The sequence below is a fragment of the Cynocephalus volans genome, chromosome 4 (genome assembly GCF_027409185.1).
Source record: "Cynocephalus volans isolate mCynVol1 chromosome 4, mCynVol1.pri, whole genome shotgun sequence".
In the NCBI taxonomy this organism is placed as follows: domain Eukaryota; kingdom Metazoa; phylum Chordata; class Mammalia; order Dermoptera; family Cynocephalidae; genus Cynocephalus; species Cynocephalus volans.
In genome coordinates, this window is record NC_084463.1 from 4,693,385 (window position 1) to 4,715,644 (window position 22,260).

Genomic DNA, 22,260 nt, shown 5'->3' on the forward strand with positions numbered 1-22,260 from the left:
TTTATCTACTTTCCATGTTAGTGCAAATTTTGTCAAGTGACCCCAAACAATTCTTCTATCTTGGAAAACTATTTCTTTGGTAACCCTGTCCTCATACACTAAACCCCCCCCCGAAAGTCCCTTAATAAACGCCTCCCACCCCTTTGCTTATGTTAAATAAGATAAAATAAGTTCAAATTGAAGTAACCCAAAGTAACAATGTAACAGTTTGAAGCCCCACTGCAATTGCGTATGAAAGATGGTGCAACCCATGTCAACACAAATAGTATGAAAAATTTATTATGATTTAAAATCTGAATAGTATCTTCTAAATAAGTAGATTACTATCTACTGATGCATAACAAACCACCCCAAAACTTAAGTGTCTTAGAGCAACAACCATTTATTATTTCTCTCTTTCTGTGAATTGATGGGGGCGTCCTGCTGGTCTTGATTGGACTCACATTTGTAGCTGTAGTCAGCTGTCAGATCAGCTGGAGCTGGGTGATTTAATATGGCCTCACACATATATATCTGAGTATTCAGTGTGGATTGTTGGAACATCGGAGTGGCTGGGCCACTGTCTCCACACAGACTCTCAGTTTGAGCTTCTTCACAGCATGGAGGTTTCAAAGTACCAAAGAGAGAAAGTGGAAGTTGCAACACCTCTTAAGACCTTTTGGAAGTCACACGGCAACACTTATTCTGCATTCTATTTATCAAACTCAAGTCCTAGCAGGCCTCATGAGGTCAAGTACAAAGTGTAACCCATAGGAAGTTCCATATGTACTATGGTCTCACTCAGAGGTGGCCCTGAAGTACAGTGGTGAAGGGTAATCCTTCCAGGGGCAGAACCTCAAATATCATACCCGGTTGTGTATGTGCCTAGAAAGAAAGACAGCCAGAATTACAGATTTACAGATGGGTAGGGACTGATGGTCAGGGAGTTTAAAAACGTGGTTAGAAAACTGTTGACAAGGTCTGAGGAAGAGGTAAAACTGAGCCCCTGATATGGCATCATTCCTTAGGGGAACTAGCCAGGTACCTTGTGACATGTTGATTATTTGGAACACTTCATTATGGAAAGGGTAACATTTTGTTCTCATTGGAATTGACACTTTACTCTTCCATGTACACAGTGCTTCTACAAAAACCACCATCTGTGTACTTTCAAAATGCTTTACTCACTGTCACAGTATCCCATATTAATATTGCTCCTGATCAGAGAACTTGGTTCACAGCAAACGCTGCACACCAGTGGGCCCATGCTCATTGAATGTACTGATCTTACCTTGTTTCCAATCACCCTGAAGCAACTGGCCTAATAGAACAGTGAAATGTCATTTTGGAGTCTCAGTTACAGTTAGACTTCCAGTGATAAATCTTTTCAGACTAGAGTGATGTCCTCCATATTGTAGTAAATGCTCTCAATCAACAACCAATATATGGTGCTATTTCTCACATAGCTAGCATTCATGAGTCTGGGAATCAAGGGGTGGAAATGGAAGTGTCTCCTTCTAAGTATCACCTTTAATTATCCACATTAAATGATTCCAAAGAAAATTCTGCTGCCTGTCCTTGTACCTTTGGGCTCTGCAGGTATAAAGGCCTTAGTTCCCATGGGAGGAATGCTTCCACCAAGGTACACAACGATGGTTTCATTAAAATGGAAGCTTATACTGCCACCTGGCCATTTTGTGCTTCTCATGCCAGTGAACCAACATGCAAAAAACAAACCAAAAAAACAAAAAGCAAAGGCAATTTCCGTACTGGCTAGGGTGATTAATCCTGACTATTAAGGGGAAAATGGGTTGTTACTACCAATGGGGATAGGGAAAAAAGTGTCTGGAATTCAGGAGATCTTTTGGGGTGACTCTTAGTAATCCATGTTCTATAAGAAAAGTTAATGAAAATTATAACAACCCAATATAGGCAGAATTGCTAAAGGCCTAGACCCCTCAGAAAAGAAGGTTTGGGGCCAGTCCGTGGCTCACTTGGGAGAGTGTGGTGCTGATAACACCAAGGCCAAGAATTCAAATCCCTATGTAGGGATGGCTGGTTAGCTCACTTTGGAGAGCACAGTGCTGACAACACCAAGTCAAGGGTTGAGATCCCCTTACCAGTCATCTTTAAAAAAAAAAAAAAAAGAAAAGAAAAGAAAACAAATGAAAGTTTGGGTCACCACCCCCACCCCCAGGCAAGGAACCACAACTAGGTGAGGTGTTTGCTGAAAAAAAAATATGGATTGGCTAGTAGAGGAACAAAGTTAGAAATACCCATACCAGCTACAACCCCATAATTAGCTGCAGAAATAAGTAGTATTTTTGAATATTTATCCTACATATCTATATACAATTAACCAATTCTTTTTCTTTCTTTTCTCCCTAAATGTAGTTAATATGTATGTTAATATATGTGTGTTACTGTGTTGATAATGGTGTGGGAGGCAGAATAATGGTCTCCCCAAAGATGTTCACACCTAATCCCTGTAATCTGTAAATATGCTATGTTACATGGAAAGGAGGAATGAAGATTGCAGATAGGACTAAGGTTGCCAATCAGCTGACTTTGACATAGGGAGATTATCCTGATGGGACCAAGGTAATCACAAGGGTCCATATAAAAGGGAGGTAGTGGCAGAGTGATGGGATGTGAGAAAGACTTGACAGGTCATTGCCAGCTTTGAAGATAGAAAGGGGCCATGATATGGGCAACTTGGAGAAGTGGGAAAAGTGGGAAGAGGTCCAAAAACAAATTCTTCCCTAGAACCTGCAGAAAGAACACAGCCATGCTGACACCTTGATTTTAGCCCAAAGAAACCCATTTTAGACTTCTGATCTCCAGAACCATAAGATAATAAATTTTTGTTGTTCAAAGCACCAAGTTTGTGGCGATTTTACAAGTGCTTAACATTATATCTAGTATTTAAGTTACAAGATGTCAAAGGTAGAGCATGGCTCACCAATAAGAAGAATAAAAATGACTGGAAGATGGATAAAGTTACTTCTGGGAAATGAGTACATATATTTTGGCCTATATGAGGAATAACTGTATCATGTTTGGTGGGAGCCTGATTTTAATACTGACTTTATTTGGAAGTTAAATATGGTTAAAAGAGGTGTGTATGGATTCCAAGGTGACAGTGGGTGAACTCTGCTGGATTATTCTACTGTCAATTTAATCAAGCAGGACAAATACAAAGAAAATGATATGTAGGCATATTATAGTCAAACTGCTGAAAACCAAAGACAAAAGGTAATTTAAAAGCAGCCAGAGAATTAAAAATACATTACTTTCAGGGGAGAAAGAGTAAAACTTATTCCTGACTTTTATTAGAAACTATGGAAGCCAGAATAGAATGGAATGCCATCTTTAAGGTACTGCAGGGAAGAAAACCCAACAACGTGCCAACCTATCTTTCTATGAAAGATGATAATATTCTTTGAAAATAAGAGTGAAATAAAAATGTAATTTTTCATAGAAGGCCTGTCCTTTAAGAAATACACTAAGGAATTCAATTCTTGAATTGGCAGGAAATTAATACCACAGGGAAGCACAGAACTGCAGCAAAGAAGGAAGAGTCCTGGAAAGAGTAAATATCTGGATAAATAAAAGTGAATACTAAAATTAAAGAAGACATAAATAAATGAAAATACATCATGGATCAGAAGGCTTAATATTGTTGGAGTGACAATATTACCCAAAGCAGATTCAATGCAATACTACAGATTAAATGCAATCCCTATCCAAAATCCCAATGGCATTTTTGGCATAAATAAAATTCCATTCTAAAATTCATGTGGAATTTCAAGAATTCCTGAGTAGTCAAAACAATTTTGAAAAAGAATTTAAAAAGTGAAAAAGTATGAGTTGGAAGAGTCACTTCCTGATTTTAAAACTTACTACAAAGCTACAATAATCAAAACAGTTTGGTATAATAAGGACAGACATATAGATCAATGAAATAGAACAGAGCACCCAAAAATAAATTCTTACATATATAACCAGTTGAGTTTCAATGAAGGTACTAAAACCATTCAATGGGGGGGAGGGGAGGAAGAGCAGTATTTTCAATTAATCGTGCTGTGAAAACTATATATCCACATACAAAAGACTGAAATTAGGCCATTAACTCACATAGTATACAAACATTAATTCAAACTGGATCAAAGACCTAAACATAAGAGTTAAAATCATAAAACTCTTAGAAGAAAATATAAGGGAAAAGCTCCATGACATTGGATTTGGCAATGATTTCTTGGATATGATACCAAAAGCACAAGCAACACAAGAAACAAAAATATAACCTGGACTACCTCAAAATTAAAAACTTTTGTGCATCAAAGGATACTGTCAAGAGAGTGAAAAGGCAATCCCCAGAATGGGAAAAAAAATATTTAAGGAGATATTTGGTAAGGAATTAATATCCAAAATATGTAAAGAACTACTATCTCAACAACAACAATGACAACAAAAACAAAACAAACAACTCAATTCAAAAAAGAGCAAAGGTCTTGAATACACATTTCTCCAAAGAAGACTTACAAATGGTGAGTAAGTACGTGAAAAGATGCTCAATATCAGGAGTCCTTAGGGAAATTAAAATCAAAACCACAATGAGATACCACTTAACATCCATTAGGATGGTGGTTATCAAAAAACTAAAATATAACAAGCATTGGCAGGGGTATAGAGAATTGGAAAACTTGTGCATTGCTGGTGGGAATATAAAATGGCATAGCCACAGATAGAGTTTGGATGTATTGTACTCCCAGAACTCATATGGAAATTTGATCCCCAGTGTGGCAGTTTGAATCACGGGGGTTCCCTCATGAATGGATTAATGCTCTCCCTAGGTGGGGGGAGTAATTAGTGAAGTCTCGCTCTGTTAGGTCCCGCAAGAGCTGGTTGTTTAAAAGACCCTGGCACCTCTCCTTCTCTCTCTTGCTTCCTCTCACCATGTGATCTGCTTGTACCCGTTGGCTGTCTGCCACTTTCCGCCATGAGTAGAAGCAACCTGAGGTCTGTGCCAAATGCCGCTGTTCCATAATTGTAAGTCAAATAAACCTCTATTCTTTATAAATTAACCAGTTTCATGTATCCTGTTATAGTAACACAAAAGGACAAATACAGCCACTGTGGAAAATTGTTTGGCAGTTCCTCACAAAGTTAAACATAGAATTATAATATGATCCAGCAATTCTACTTTTAGACATATACCCAAAAGAACTGAAAACAATGACTCAAAGAGACACTTGCACACCAATTTTCATAGCAGCATTATTAACAATAGCCGAAAGGTAGAAACAATCCAAATGTCCATTAACAGATGAATGAATAAACAAAATGTGATATATACATACAATGGAATATTATCCACCCCTAAGAAAGAAGGAAATTCTGATACAGGCTATAAATTGGACGAACCTTGAAAACTTTATGTTAAATGAAATAAGCCAGACACAAAAAGACAAATCCAATTATACAAGGTACCTAAAATAGGGAAATTCATAGAGACAGAAATTAGAATAGAGGTTATCAGGGTCTGGGTGTAGGCAGTTATTATTTAAGGGGTACAGAGGTTCTTTTTGGAATGATTAAAAAGTTCTGGAAACTGATATTGGTGATGGGTGTACAACATGATGAATGCACTTGATGTCACTCAATTACATACCTAAAAATGATTAAAATGGTAATTTTATGTTATGTTTTACCACAATAAAAGAAATCAACATCTACTGTTTAAAACAAGAATAGTTTTTTTGTAGAGGTTTTAGGCTGTCCGATATATAGGATCATGTCATCTGCAAACAGGGACAGTTTGACTTCATCTTTTCCAATCTGGATGCCCTTTATTTCCTTCTCTTCTCTGATTGCTCTGGCTAGTACTTCCAACACTATGTTGAATAGAAGTGGTGAGAGTGGGCATCCTTGTCTAGTGCCTATTCTTAAAGGAAAAGCTTTCAGCTTTTCCCCATTCAGGATGATATTGGCAGTGGGTTTGGCATATATGGCTTTAATTATGTTGAGATACTTTCCCTCTATACCTAACTTATAGAGGGTCTTTGTCATGAATGAGTGCTGAACTTTATCAAATGCTTTTTCAGCATCTATAGAGATGATCATATGGTCCTTGTGTTTGAGTTTATTAATATGGTGTATCACATTTATTGATTTGCGTATGTTGAACCAACCTTGCATCCCTGGGATGAATCCCACTTGATCGTGATGAATAATTTTTCGTATGTGTTGCTGTATTCTGTTTGCTAGTATTTTAGTGAGGATTTTTGCATCTATATTCATCAAGGATATCGGCCTGTAGTTTTCTTTTTTGGTTATATCTTTACCTGGTTTTGGTATCAGGATGATGTTTGCTTCATAGAATGAGTTTGGGAGATTTGCGTCCGTTTCAATCTTTTGGAATAGTTTGTAAAGAATCGGTGTCAATTCCTCTTTGAATGTTTGGTAAAATTCTGCTGTGAATCCATCTGGTCCAAAGACATTTTTCTCAGAAATGGAAAAAACTATTCAGACATTTATATGGAACAATAAAAGACCACGAATAGCCAAAGCAATGCTCAGCAAAAAAAATAAAGCTGGAGGCATAACACTACCTGACTTTAAGCTATACTACAAAGCTATAATAACCAAAACAGTATGGTACTGGCATAAAAACAGACACACTGACCAATGGAATAGAATAGAGAATCCAGAAATCAACCCACACACTTACTGCCATCTGATCTTTGACAAAGGCACCAAGCCTATTCAGTGGCGAAGGGACTGCCTCTTCAGCAAGTGGTGCTGGGATAACTGGATATCGATATGCAGGAGAATGAAACTAGATCCATACCTCTCACCGTATACTAAAATCAACTCAAAATGGATTAAGGATTTAAATATACACCCTGAGACAATAAAACTTCTTAAAGAAAACATAGGAGAAACACTTCAGGAAATAGGACTGGGCACAGACTTCATGAATACGACCCCAAAAGCACGGGCAACCAAAGGAAAAATAAACAAATGGGATTATATCAAACTAAAAAGCTTCTGCACAGCAAAAGAAACAATTAAAAGAGTTAAAAGACAACCAACAGAGTGGGAGAAAATATTTGCAAAATATACATCTGACAAAGGATTAATATCCAGAATATATAAGGAACTCAAACAACTTTACAAGAAGAAAACAAGCAACCCAATTAAAAAATGGGCAAAAGAGCTAAGTAGGCATTTCTCTAAGGAAGATATCCAAATGGCCAACAGACATATGAAAAAATGCTCAACATCACTCAGCATCCGGGAAATGCAAATCAAAACCACATTGAGATACCATCTAACCCCAGTTAGGATGGCTAAAATCCAAAAGACTGTGAACGATAAATGCTGGCGAGGCTGCGGAGAAAAAGGAACTCTCATACATTGTTGGTGGGACTGCAAAATGGTGCAGCCTCTATGGAAAATGGTATGGAGGTTCCTTAAACAATTGCAAATAGATCTACCATACGACCCAGCCATCCCACTGTTGGGAATATATCCAGAGGAATGGAAATCATCAAGTCGAAGGTATACCTGTTCCCCAATGTTCATCGCAGCACTCTTTACAATAGCCAAGAGTTGGAACCAGCCCAAATGCCCATCATCAGATGAGTGGATACGGAAAATGTGGTACATCTACACAATGGAATACTACTCAGCTATAAAAACGAATGAAATACTGCCATTTGCAACAACATGGATAGACCTTGAGAGAATTATATTAAGTGAAACAAGTCAGGCACAGAAAGAGAAATACCACATGTTCTCACTTATTGGAGGGAGCTAAAAATTAATATATAAATTCACACACACACATACACACACACACACAAACCGGTGGGGGGAAGAAGATATAACAACCACAATTATTTGAAGTTGATACAACAAGCAAACAGAAAGGACATTGTCGGGGGGGAGGGGGGGAGGGAGAAGGGAGGGAGGTTTTGGTGATGGGAAGCAATAATCAGCTACAATGTATATCGACAAAATAAAATTAAAAAAAAATAAATAAATAAAAAAAAAAAAAAAAAAAAAAAAAATAAAACAAGAATAGTAATGTCTTCTGTTATTTCATAGTGTAAGTGAAATATCTGACAACAATACCGCAAAGGAGAAAGGGAACAAAGGGAGTTAGCCTGTTATGAGATTCTTGCATTGTCGGGAAAGGGTAGAAGTACTAACTTAAGGTGGACACTATTATTCAAGAATAAATATTGTAAACTCTAGGGTAACCCAGTAAAAGAATGTGTAACTGGTCTAGTTATTTATTGCTGTGTAGCAAGCTACCCCAAAACTTAGTGGTGTCAAATAACCTCCATTTAATCACACTCACAATTATGGACTATGAATTCTTATAGGGCATAGTAGGTAAGTCTTGTCTTACTTCCAGGATGACTGAGGATTCAGCAGAGATGGCTTGAACAACTGGGAATGGCTGGGATAGCTCAATGGGAGCCCTATTTCAGAAACCTCAACTCTACTGAAGAGGCAGTCTTTTCCCCAACATATGTTCTTGTTACCTTTGTCAAAGATCAGTTGGTTGTACAAGGTTCTCTATTATGTTCCATTGGTCTAAGTGTCTGTTTTTATGCCAGCACCATGCTGTTTTGGTTACTAAAGTTTTGTAGTATAATTTGAATTCAGGTAGTGTTATGTTTCTGGCTTTATCATTTTTTTGCTCAGGGTAGCTTTGGCTGTTCAGGGCTTTTGTTGTTCCACATGAATGTTAGGATTGTTTTTTCTATTTCTGTGAAGAATGTCATTGGTATTTTGATGAGGATTGCTTTGAATCTGTAGACTGCCTTGGGTAGTATGGATATTTTCACAATGTTAATTCTTCCAATCCAAGAACATGGAATGTCTGTCCATTTTTTGTGTCCTTTTTAATTTCTTTCAACAGTGATTTGTAGTTCTTGTTGTAAAGTTCTTTCACCTCTTTGGTTAAATTGATTCCTAGGTATTTTGGGGTTTTTGGTGACTATTGTAAATGGACTTGCTTTCTTGATTTCTTTTTCTGCTGTTCATTGGAGTGTAAAAACTCTACTGATTTTTTTGTGATTTTGTATCCTGCAACTTTACTGAAATTGTTTATAAACTCTTAAGAGTTTTTTTGTAGCGTCTGATCTTTGACAAATGCACCAAGAACATACGTTGGGGAAAAGACTGCCTCTTCAATAGAATTGAGGTTTCTGATGTAGGGCCCCCATTGAGCTGTCCCAGCCATTCCCAGTTGTTCAAGCCATCTCAGTTGGATCCTCAGCTTGTCTATATATAGCGTCATGTCATCTGCGAACAGGGACAATTTGATTTCATCTTTTCCAGTCTGGATGCCCTTTATTTTTTTTCTCTTGCCTGACTTCTCTGGCTAGTACTTCCAATACTATGTTAATCAGGAGTGGTGAGAGTACACATCCTTGTCTTGTTCCTTTCTTAAAGCTTTTCCTCCTTCGGGATGATATTGGCAGTGGGTTTGTCTTATATGGCTTCTTTTGTGTTGAGATACTTTCCTTCTACCCTAATTTGCTGAGACTCCTTATCATGAAGTGATGTTGATTTTTTTCAAATGCTTCTGTGTGTACTGAGGCAATCATATGGTGGACATTTATATGTAGAAGAATGAAAATAGACTTGTTCCTCTCGCCATATACCAAAATCAACTCAAAATGGATTAAAGACTTAAATATATATCCTGAAAGTATAAAACTCCTGAAAGAAAACAAAGGAGAAATACTTCAGGAAGTAGGACTGGGCAAAGACTTTATGAATATGATCCCAAAAGGACAGGCAACCAAAGGAAAAATAAACAAATGGGATTATATCAAACTAAAAAGCTTCTGCACAGCAAAAGAAACAACAGAATGAAAAGACAACCTACAGAGTAGGAGAAAATATTTGCAAACTATGCATCCAACAAAGGATTAATATCCAGAATATGCAAGGAACTCAAACAACTTAATAATAAAAAACAAATAATCCAACTAAAAAATGGGCAAAGGAGCTGAATAGGCATTTCTCAAAGGAAGATATACAAATGACCAACAGACACATGAAAAAATGCTCAGTATCACTCAGCATCCAGGAAATGCAAATCAAAACCACACTGACATATCATCTCACCCATTTAGACTGGCTATTATCAAAAAGACAGAGAATAACAAATGCTAGCGAGGATGCAGAGAAAGGGGAACCCTGCTACACTGTTGGTGGGACTGTAAATTGGTGCCATTATGGAAAATGGTACAGTTTCCTCAAACAACTACAGACAGAACTGCCATTTGGTCCAGAAATTCCACTGCTGGGTATAAACCCAAAGAAATGGAAATCATCATGTTGAAGAGATACCTGCACTCCCATGTTTACCAAAGCTCTATTTATAATAGCCAAGAGCTGGAACCAACCTAAATGTCCATTGACAGATGACTGAATAAGGTAAATGTGCTATATCTATGCAATGGAATACTATTCTGCCATAAAAAATAATGAAATTCTGCCACTTGCAGCAACATGGATGAATTTAGAGAAAATTATGTTTTTTTTTTTTTTTAAAAGATGACCGGTAAGGGGATCTTAACCCTTGACTTGGTGTTGTCAGCACCACACTCAGCCAGTGAGCGAACCGGCCATCCATATATGGGATCCAAACCCGGGGCCTTGGTGTTATCAGCACCGCACTCTCCCGAGTGAGCCACGGGCCGGCCCTAGAGAAAATTATGTTAAGTGAAGTAAGCTAGGCACAGAAAGAAATACTGCATGACCTCACTCATAAGTGGGAGCTAAAAAATAAATAAAAGAAAGGTAGAAAGAAAGATACAACAATCACAATAATACACTGAACTTTCAAAAGGAGAGAACAGAACTGAGGTTACGAGGGGTGGGATAGGGAGAAGAGAAGGGTTGGGGGTAAGGGAAGAATTGGTAAAAGGGCACAAAAAACAATTACATTGTATAATGTTGAATATACTAATTACCCTGATTTCAGTATCACATATTGTATACAGGTTTTTTGTTTGTTAGTTTGTTTTTTTTAAAGATGACCGGTAAGGGGATCTCAACCCTTGGCTTGGTGTTGTCAGCACCACGCTAACCGGCCATCCCTATATAGGATCCGAACCCGTGGCCTTGGTGTTATCAGCACCACACTCTCCCGAGTGAGCCACAGGCCAGCCCTTGCATACAGTTTTTGATAGAACTGCTTTTGCTGCATCCCATAAATTTTATTATACTGTGTTTCCATTTTTGTTTGTCTAAAGATTTCCCTTTAAAAGTCACATATGACAAGCCCACAGCTGAATAATACTCGACAGTGAAAAGTTGAAAGCTTTTCCTCTAAGATCAGGAACAAGACAAGGATGCCCACTCTCACCACTTCTATTCAACATAGCATTGGAAGTCTTAGCCAGAGAGATTAGACAAAGGAAGAAATAAAAGATATCCACCCTGGAAAGGAAGAAGTTACGTTTTCTCTTTTTGCAGACAACATGATTTTATATATACAGAACCCTAAACACTCCACCAAAAAAACTTAGATAACTAGCAAATACCTAAATAATTAAATAACTAGTAAAGTTTAATTAGACCCTTATCTCACACTACATACAAAATTCAACTCACAATACATTAAAGAGTTAAATGTAAGACCTGAAACTGTAAAACTAATAGAAGAAAACATGGGGGAAAATCTCCATGACATTGGTCTGAACAATGATTTTTTGGATATGACCCCAAAACACAGGTGACAAAAGCAGAAATAGACAAATGAGATTACATTAAATTAAAAAGCTTCTGCACAGACAAGGAAATAATCAACAAAATGAAGAAAATACCTATGAAATTGGAGAAATTATTTAGAAATCATATATCAGATAAGGGGTTGATATCCAAAATATATAAGGAACTCAACTCAATAGCAAAAACCCAAGAACCTGATTAAAAAATGGGCAAAGGACTTCAATAGACATTTCTCAAAAGAAGACATACAAATGGCCAACAGGATATAAAAATTGGTCAACATCACTAATAATCAGAAAAATGCAAATTAAAACCATAATGAGATATCAGACCTGTTAAAATGGCTATTATCAAAAGACAAAAGATATGTGCATGTTGGCAAGGATGTAGAGAAAAGGGAAACCTTGCCTACTGTTGATGGGAATGTAAATTAGCACAGCCACTATGGAAAACAGAATTAAGTTTCCTCAAAAAACTAAAAATAGAACTATATAATGCAGCAATCCCACTACTGGGTATATATCCAAAGAAAATAAAATCAGTATGTCAAAGAGATATTTATATTCTCATGCTCATTGCAGCATCATTCACAACAGCCAAGATATGAAATCAACCTAGGTGTACATCAACAGATGAATAGATAAAGTAAATGTGGAATATATACACAATGGAATACTATTCAGCCTTACAGAAGAAAGAAATTCTAGGGCCGACCCCGTGGCGCACTTGGGAGAGTGCGGCGCTGGGAGCGCAGCAGTGCTCCCGCCCGCGGGTTCGGATCCTATATAAGGATGGCCGGTGTGCTGCTCACTGGCTGAGCGCAGTGCGGCCGGTCACAAAAAGACAAAAGACAAAAAAAAAAAAAAAAAAAAAACAAGAAAGAAATTCTATCATTGCAACAACATGGATGAACCTGGAGGACATTATGTTAAGTAAAATAAGCCAGGCACAGGAAGACAAATACCACATGATCTCACTTACATGTGGAAACTAAAAAAGTTTCTGGGCCATAAAGCAGGTTTCAACAAATTTCAAATTATTAAAATCATACAAAGTATATACTCTGGCCTCAGTAAAATTAAACCAGAAATCAGTAACAGAAAGATAATTGAAAACTCCTAAATATTTGATTATTAAACAACATACTTCTAAATAAACCATGGGTCAAAAAAATCACAGTGGAAATTTTAAAATATTTTCAACTAAAAGGTAATAAATATCAAAACCTGTGGGTAACTTTAAAGGAATGTTCAGAGGGAACTTAATAGCTTTAAATGCATATATTATAAAATAATAAAATTGAAAATCTAAGATCTAGTTTTCCACCTCCAGAAGTTTGAAAAAAACCAGAAAATCAAACCCCCCAAAAAGTTGAAGGAAAAAACAATAAAGATTGGAAATCAATGAAATAGAAACTAGAAGCAAAATAGAGAAAGCCAACAAAGCCAAAGGTCAGCTTTTAAGAAAGATTAATAAAATTGATAACCCCTTAGTAAAATATATGTAAACAAATGGAGAGAAAACTCATATTAGCAATACCACTATAGATCTTATAGACATTAAAAGGATAATGAGGGAAAATTGTAAACAATTTTATGCCAATAAATTTGACAATTTAGATGAAACAGACAAATTCCTTGAAAAAGTAATTTACCAAAATGGGCACAAGAAGAACTACACACCTGAATCTTTCTACATTATTAGAGAAATGGGATCCATAGTTTAAAACCCTTCCACAAAGAAAACTCCTAGTTTGGATGGCTTCGCTAATATATTCTTCAAAACATTTATAAAAGAAATAATACCAATCATACAAATTCTTGCAGATAATGAAAAAGAATAAATACTTCCTAACTCCTTTTATGAGGCCAACATAACCTTGATATCAACACCTGTCAAGGACATTACAAAAAAAAAAGGAGGGAAAAATTACATCCATAAACAATTATGCAAAAATCCCAAACAAAAGTTTAGCAGATCAAATCTGGGATATATCAAAATGGTAACACATGATGGTAAAGTGGAGTCTATTCAAGCAATGAAAGTTTGTTCAACATTTGAATATCAATCAACGTAATTTTCCATACAAAGAGAATGAAGAAGACCAAACGATCATCTAGTAGATGCAGCAAAAACATTTGATAAAATTCAACACCCACGATTTTCATAATAAAAAAAATCTCAGCAAACCAGGAATAAGATTAACTTTCTCAAGCTGATGATGAGTTTCTACAAAAAACTATAGGTAACACCTTAGCTAATGGTGAAACATTACATGCCTCTTGCTATGTTCAGGAAAAAGATAAGAATGTACATTATTACCATTTTTATTCAACATTGTGCTGGAGGATCTAGTCAGTCTAATAAAGCAAGAAAAATATGAAAGTTATAAAGTTTACAAAGGAAAAATAAAACTGTCATCATTCAATGACAATGCGGTTAAGTAGACAATCCAAAGGAATCTATTAAAAAAATTAGAAGGAGTAAATTGATACTAAATCAGAATGTAAAATTAAATTACATTCCTACACATTTGAAATAAATAATTAGAAAATAAAATCTAAAAAATAATATCACTTACAGTAGTATCAAAAAAAGTCAAATACCTAGAAATCAAATGAAAGATATGTAAGACTTCTACACTGCAAACTACAAAACATTTTGTAGAGAAATTAAAAATCTAAAGAAAGTATATCATGTTCATGAAAATTCAATACAGCAAGATGTCAGTTCTCCCTAAATTGATCTATTAATTCAATGTAATCCCAATTACAATCTCAAAAAATTGTAAAAATTGATAAGTTGATTTTAATATTCATGTGAAATGGAAAAACCTTAGAATAGCTATGATAATACTGAAGAACAAAGTTGGAGGACTATACTATCATATGTCCACACTTACTACATAGGAAGTAATATAGACAATATAGACAAAATACATCAATGCAACAGAACAGAGACTACAAAAACACTTCACATATATGATTACATGATTTAAACAATGACACCTCTGCAATTTATTGTGAAAAGGATGATGTTTTCAACAAAGGTACTTGATCAGTTGGAGATCCACAAAGAAAAAAATGAACTTTGTTCATACTTCTCAACATACACAAAAATTAAATTGAAATGGATACTAGATTTCAATCTAAAACTAAAGCAATTAAACCTCTAGGAAGAACATAAGGAAAATATCGTCTGAATTTGGTTACATAAATTTCTCAACAGTACACAGCAAGTACTAACCATAAAGAAAAAGAAACAAATTGGACTTTATTAAAATTAAATATACTTCTCTTTATCAAAAAACACCTTTAAGAGAGCAATGAGGCCAGCCTGGGAGAAGATATTTGCAATACATACATTCAATAAAGGACTTGCATTCAGGATATATGAAGTACTTCTCCAAGTGAGTATTTACTACATAAATACTTCCAGCACAGGTGATGGAATTTAGAGGTTTGAAGATCGAGAGGACAGGTGAAGAAAAGGGTAGGGATATTTATATCCTCATCATATATAAAGGGGAGTTGAGTGATCCTATGTCAGCCTGATGGAACAAGAGATGAAGGCTTAGATATGCTTTAAAGCAAAGGGTAACAAATGGAAGAACTAAAAATAATGACATTATCATACTGGGAAGAGAGATATTAGCAGGGTTAAGGAGGATAAGTAACAAATTTTCAATTATCTTTGCAGGAAGCCAACAGATAGCTTCTGAAGTTGATAAAAAATAATTGTACTTGTACAAGCATATTATTTAGAAGCATGGAAGTAACTACTAGAAGATCTACAACAAAAAATAGTTAAAAGTGGCTGGCTGCCTTTAGAATATGAGGGTGAAGGGTGGAATTGGGTAAAAGATTTGCTTTTTATTATAATATTCGATATTATCTTACCTATTAAAGAAATACACATATTACTTTGATAAAAATATTTTAAATGATTTTTTAAGTCCCTTCATTTACATTACTATGACTATGCAAATAATTCAGTTATAGGGCCAAGTAATGTGCTAAAACTATGGATCCTTTTTTAGAAGTCACCTTCTGGGCCACTTGAAATAGAATGTATCTGGAATCAAGATCAAACGTACTATATTCTCTTCACATCTTAGAACAATTTTAATCTCCCTTATATTTGAACCATGACTTTCATGGTTAGCTCTTTTTTTAGAGATTCTAACCTTTTTTTGAGATCTAGCCTCTGGTACCATTTTCCCCCAAAATATAACGCTCTTAGAGTTATTCAACATCTTGATCTAATTTAAATTGATTATTATTTTTATTTCCCTCAGGTTTTTTTTCCTTTCTTTTTCTTTTTGCTTTTATATCACTGGTTTTCCTTGGTGAACCTTGGTTGTCAATTAATACTTAAGAAAGTAGATCTGTGTCAATTTTTCTAGGGAGCTAGTATGTGCTTTTGTGTCAGTCTCCTGTTTCCCCAGTGTTCTCACTCATGAGTGGGAAGATTGCCTGGGAGCTTTGTGACGTAAGTGTAACAAGTCAACCAGCAGGCTTTCTTTAAGGGGTATGGTCAGGTAGCCAGCTATTAAGCAGGGTGTCCCTTGAATATTAAAATTAAATGGATTTTACTGTGGAGTGCCAAAGCCATGCTAGAACTAGCTTTCCCAAATAGTTCATCTGATTTTTTTTCTTTTGGCACCTGGCCTGTACAGGGATCTGAACCCTTGACCTTGGTGTTATAACACCATCCTCTAAACAACTGAGCTAACCAGACAACCTATTTGATTTTTCTTTTTTAAAAAGAGATAAGCCTTCAGGGTTTGGTGGGTTTTTTTTTTTTTTTTTTTTGGGGGGGGGTGTTTTGTTTTGTTTTGTTTTTCCTAACAGTATATGTTAATCTACCAGCAGATTTTGACTAGTGGTAAATATCCTTCTACCAGCAGCTCTGGGTCTGGAAGTGACAATGGAGACAAATGGCACAGCTGTTCCATGTACAGGCCTTCAATTAACACCTTGTCTTCTGTCCTTATCCTTCCAGCCCTTTTAAATTGCTAACTCCACCATCTAACCCCAGTTAGGATGGCTAAAATCCAAAAGACTCTGAACGATAAATGCTGGCGAGGTTGCGGAGAAAAAGGAACTCTCATACATTGTTGGTGGGACTGCAAAATGGTGCAGCCTCTATGGAAAATGGTATGGAGGTTCCTCAAACAATTGCAGATAGATCTACCATACGACCCAGCTATCCCACTGTTGGGAATATACCCAGAGGAATGGAAATCATCAAGTCGAAGGTATACCTGTTCCCCAATGTTCATCGCAGCACTCTTTACAATAGCCAAGAGTTGGAACCAGCCCAAATGTCCATCATCAGATGAGTGGATACGGAAAATGTGGTACATCTACACAATGGAATACTACTCAGCTATAAAAACGAATGAAATACTGCCATTTGCAACAACATGGATGGACCTTGAGAGAATTATATTAAGTGAAACAAGTCAGGCACAGAAAGAGAAATACCACATGTTCTCACTTATTGGTGGGAGCTAAAAATTAATATATAAATTCACACACACACACACACGAAACCGGGGGTGGGGGGGGAAGAAGATATAACAACCACAATTACCTGAAGTTGATACGACAAGCAAACAGAAAGGACATTGTTGGGGGGGTAGGGGGGAGGGAGACGGGAGGGAGGTTTTGGTGATGGGGAGCAATAACCATCCACAATGTATATCGACAAAATAAAATTAAAAAAAAAAATAAATAAATAAATAAATTGCTAACTCCAAATTCATATCTTTTTAGGGGTTCTGATGACAAACCAGTGTCCTCACTGTAGCCCCCTGAAGTGCGTCTAGACAAGTGCTTCTACACAGTTTTGTCCAACAGGATGCTATCATGGAGGTTCGGTTTTCCAGAAAATTGATAAAATTTCTTCTCGGCTCATGAACACCCTTCTCTCTGTTATGGATTAACCTTCTATATATTGTCATTTCAATGGGGTCCTAGAGGGATAGAAGGTGAAAATGTGTGCTCAGTCTACCAGTACACACACACACACACACACACACACACACACACACACACACACATCTTTATTTATATACATGGCTTCTCTACTGAAGCTCTCTTAAAGGTAAGTAGTGTATTATAAAATGTCCAGCATAGTGCCAAGAATATAAAACAGTTATTCAAAGATGTCTGGCTGGGGACGTGGGAGAAAAGAAGTCACAAATGACAGAAAAGCATAAGCCTGGATAATGAGTATGTTAATGGAACCAACAAAGAAAGAGTAGGTTTTAAAAGAAAATTATTATTTTAGTGTTGAAAATCAATGTATGTCCCAGCATAGGTTTTATGGCTTTAGTAGAGTCAAAAGAGGCAAATAATGGAAGCTATTTTGCAAAATTTAGTTAACTGATACAAAGGTTGTCTTGTGTGCTAGAAACAGAGCTATACCACTTCACACAAAGTTATCAGGCACAGAGTACTGCTGCTATCAGAGAGAAAAGAGTGAAGTCATTGTAGGTCTTGACTCAACTTGGAATATTCCTTATACCTATAAGATCAGCTCTATCAATACAACAGCTTGATAACTACTACATTAACCCAGATATAAACTTTAAGCTCTCCAAGAGTAGGTACTCAATAAATATTTAATGAGTGAATATATCCCTAATACCTGCTCACAAACCTGATTCCTGCGTCAAGAAATAAAAGGTTTAGAGATGAAAGTCAAATGAACCTATTAGTGACACTTTCTTGATAGTAAGTAGCCTTTTCATTGATTATCAAAGAGCCTGGCCCTGACCAGGAACTGAATAAATATGTGTGAAGCTAATGAAATAATTAATTATAACTTTTTGAAACTTAAAAAAAAGTGTGCTTTTAAAGTGAAGGGTGGTATACAATTCTGTACATATACCAAAACTACTGAATTGTATACTTTAGGCAGGTGAACTTTATGATATAAATTATATCTTAATAAAGCTGCTAAATAAACTCACAAGGAAACTTTTCCAGGCCTGCTGAATGATTCTGGCAGCTTTATCCTGCTTTGTAAATTCTGATTCCTGTTGCCAAGGCATTTGAAAGTCCTAACAGAAAATAATAAAAAAGGATATATTTAAAGTTATTTGCTATGCTTTGTAATAAAATCATCACTAGAACTCAATGAAAATTAGATAGACAGTTGTATAAATGAAGCAATGAAAAGAAAATATGGTATCAAAATAATTATAATAAAAATTAAAAGTCACCTATCATTGATTGCCTAATATGTACCAATTTGTTTATTTTTTCTAATTCCAACAACAATCCTGCATAGCAGATTTTACTAATATGCTTGTATTTGAGATGAGAAGACTGAGCTTCGAGGCCTAAGGTCAAATAGTGAGTAACAAAGCCAGTATTGAATCCAAGTCTCTTTGTCTTTAAAATCCACAACCTTAGCATACTCTGTTGTATGACTTCAAATAAACATTTTCTTTTCTTTTCTTTTTTTTTTTAAAGATGACCGGTAAGGGGATCTTAACCCTTGACTTGGTGCTGTCAGCACCACGCTCACCCAGTGAGCTAACTGGCCATCCCTATATGGGATCCGAACACGTGGCCTTGGTGTTATCAGCACCGCACTCTCCCGAGTGAGCCACAGGCCGGCCCCCAAATAAACATTTCTTAACACGCATAGAGACAGATTTGCATCCACAAAATTGCCCAGGCCGCTAAACCTAGAATTAGAGATGATTCCAGATTTTTTCTCTCTTTTTGACTATTAACTACATCGACTACTTAATACATAATGCATTAAGTTGTCAAAAAAAAAAAAGATGAAGTTTGGGCCGACCCCGTGGCGCACTTGGGAGAGTGCGGCGCTGGGAGCGCAGCAGTGCTCCCGCCGCGGGTTCGGATCCTATATAAGGATGGCCGGTCCGCTCACGGTGCGGCTGGTCACAAAAAGACAAAAAAAAAAAAAAAAAAAAAAAAAGATGAAGTTTGACTAGTAAGGAACAAACAAAATCACTAATTCTAATAATAATTTGTTTTAATACTGTGAAGAATTTAGAAATAGTCAGAAAGACATTATAATTTGAGTCCTTTAAAAAGGTGCAGTGAGCTAAATTATTATTTATGCTTCTTGAACATTTATACCTTAAAAATCATCTCATTCAAAATTGAATGACTAAAATACTGCCATTTGTGGCAACATAGTTTACATTATAAAGGGCATAATGCTCTAATGGTCAAATTAAAGGGGGGGGGAAGCTTTGCATTGAACACAGGGAGAAACATGGATTTTACTCAATCTCAGAGTTAGTAATAATTCACAGCATGTCATGCATTGCATTTACAGTAAAAATACGGTTCTGAGATGCTTTCTCATAGTCCAAAATAAATAAATTTTGCTTCAAAGTTTAAAATTCTGAACTGCTGCTTGTAAAATGCAATATGTATAAGGATTTACAAATCCCAGAACCCTGAAATATTTAAACATACAACACACATCTACTAAAATGTGTGCTATATTTAGAGAGACACAGACCAAACATAAAAACTACCTAAAACATATGCTATTTATAGAGAAAATAAAAGAAAAACCTATTTATATTTTTTCTTAATTTGTTATTTTCTCTCTTGGTGTTTAAAATCATTCAGAAGCTTAAAACTAAAGGTGTTTTCTTCCTAACTGTGTTTATTGTTGAGTTTCTTAAATTAACATTTTTAATAGTAGGAGAAGGTTCTCTATGAAAAAGAATTTGTCTTTTTTCTTTCCTTACAAATAGCTTTAACAAAAGGGAAGCACGGGGAGATTAAGTCTCTGAAGATAGACCAGGATTTAAGTCTCAACAAATTCTACTTCATACTTAGCTGTTTGATCCTGCATAATTTACTTAACTTATTCAAATTTCAGGTTTTTCATTTGTAAAATATAGGGACTGAGAGTACCTACCTCATAAAATTATGAAAATTAAGTCAGATAATACAGATAAAGCATTTAGTACAGTTTCTGGCCCACCATAACCACTCAATAAATCTTATAGACTATTACAATACAAACTATTTTCTAAAATAAGAACTATTCATGTGCATTATTCTGTTTAAAAAATTGATGTAACTGGACATTTTAAGCACAATTTTCTCTTAATTTACAAAGAAGTATTAGAACAAATGAGAAGGAATAATATTTGGGGTGTAAAAGATTTGTTAATTTTGACCAAAGGACAGTATTTCAAGAAATTCTCTTTCTAGTCAACAGATGGAGAAATAACAAAATATAGTTCATCTTTGTATTTTAGGACACTTCAGGAAAAAGTTTTCCTTGTGAATGATGTGATAACCAGTTTTAATAATTTTTAAAGACACTGTCACTATTTGTCATTAAAAGAGATAAACATAGAAGATAACTCTGCCATCTGAAATTTATTAATTTAAAAAATCATATCAAAATGTGACAAAAATAGAAAAATAATTATAATAAATTTTGATACATTGTGGTCACCTCTATTCATTACTCTTAGGTTTTCTTGTCCATGTTTTTTTTACTGGTCAACATATACAATACAGTTATTATTTGGTTATAAAATCAGGACAATTAAAAAATAGCATTAGAAATATATTAAAAATATCATTCCCTATTTAACATCTCATTACTGTTTAAAATCCAAAATATTTCAAAACACTGTCTAGACTTATTTACTTTAAAGGATATTATGTAAACAATACACAAATTCAAACAATATAGAACTACAGAGTAAAAAGTAAAAATTGTCCATCCCCCATTTCTTCTAGCCCAGTTCTGTCTTCAAAGGCTATCTCTGTTAATAGATGTGTTTCTTCCAGATCTTTTCTTATATATTTAAAAATTTTAAATATACGTATATGTGCCTGTGTACATACATATATACATAGTTTATATATATGCATACATTTGTATATAATATACACATTGTATATACACAAATATCTTCTATATACACATATACAAACACATATATATAAGGTTTGAATGAATGTGATCAAACTATATATATATTTTTTTACTCAACAATATTTGTTGAAGACTGCTCCATGTTAATACACATAGATCCTACTCATTCTTTTTATAGCTGCACAGTATTCCTAAGTATGGATGTCATAATTTACTTAATCTTTCCATTCATTATTGGACATTCAGATTGTTTCTTTTTTTTGGTTATGATTGCAAAATGAATATCCTAGTACATATATTTGTGTATATGTGCAACTATTCTTGTAGGATAGGTTTTTAGAAGTGGAATTGCTGTGACAAAAGGTATTCACATATATATTTGCATTGACTCTCTCTGGGAAGGGATACAAGCAACTGTTAAAAGTATTTGTCTCTAGGGAGGGCCCAGCAGACCGAGGGACCTAGGTTCAGGAATGAAAGAGATATTATTCCAGTATACTCTTTTATACTGTTTGTTTTTTTTCACAATGTGCATGTAGTTCACATATATGAGGGTACTACAAAAAGTTAATGGAAAGGTTATTTTTACCTTTTAATTCTATTTTTCCATGA

At 35.3% G+C, this 22,260-nt stretch overlaps 1 protein-coding gene across 1 annotated transcript in view; it reads right to left on the bottom strand.

Annotated features, from left to right (window-relative positions):
- Window positions 1-18,808, bottom strand: part of LOC134374606 (protein MFI-like) — a 51,258-nt gene extending 32,450 nt beyond the window's left edge. The window contains exon 1 of the mRNA XM_063092445.1: window positions 18,728-18,808. Coding sequence (XP_062948515.1) covers window positions 18,728-18,808 — 81 coding nt within the window. The remainder of the gene's footprint in view (window positions 1-18,727) is intronic.
- Window positions 18,809-22,260: the final 3,452 nt, after the last annotated feature.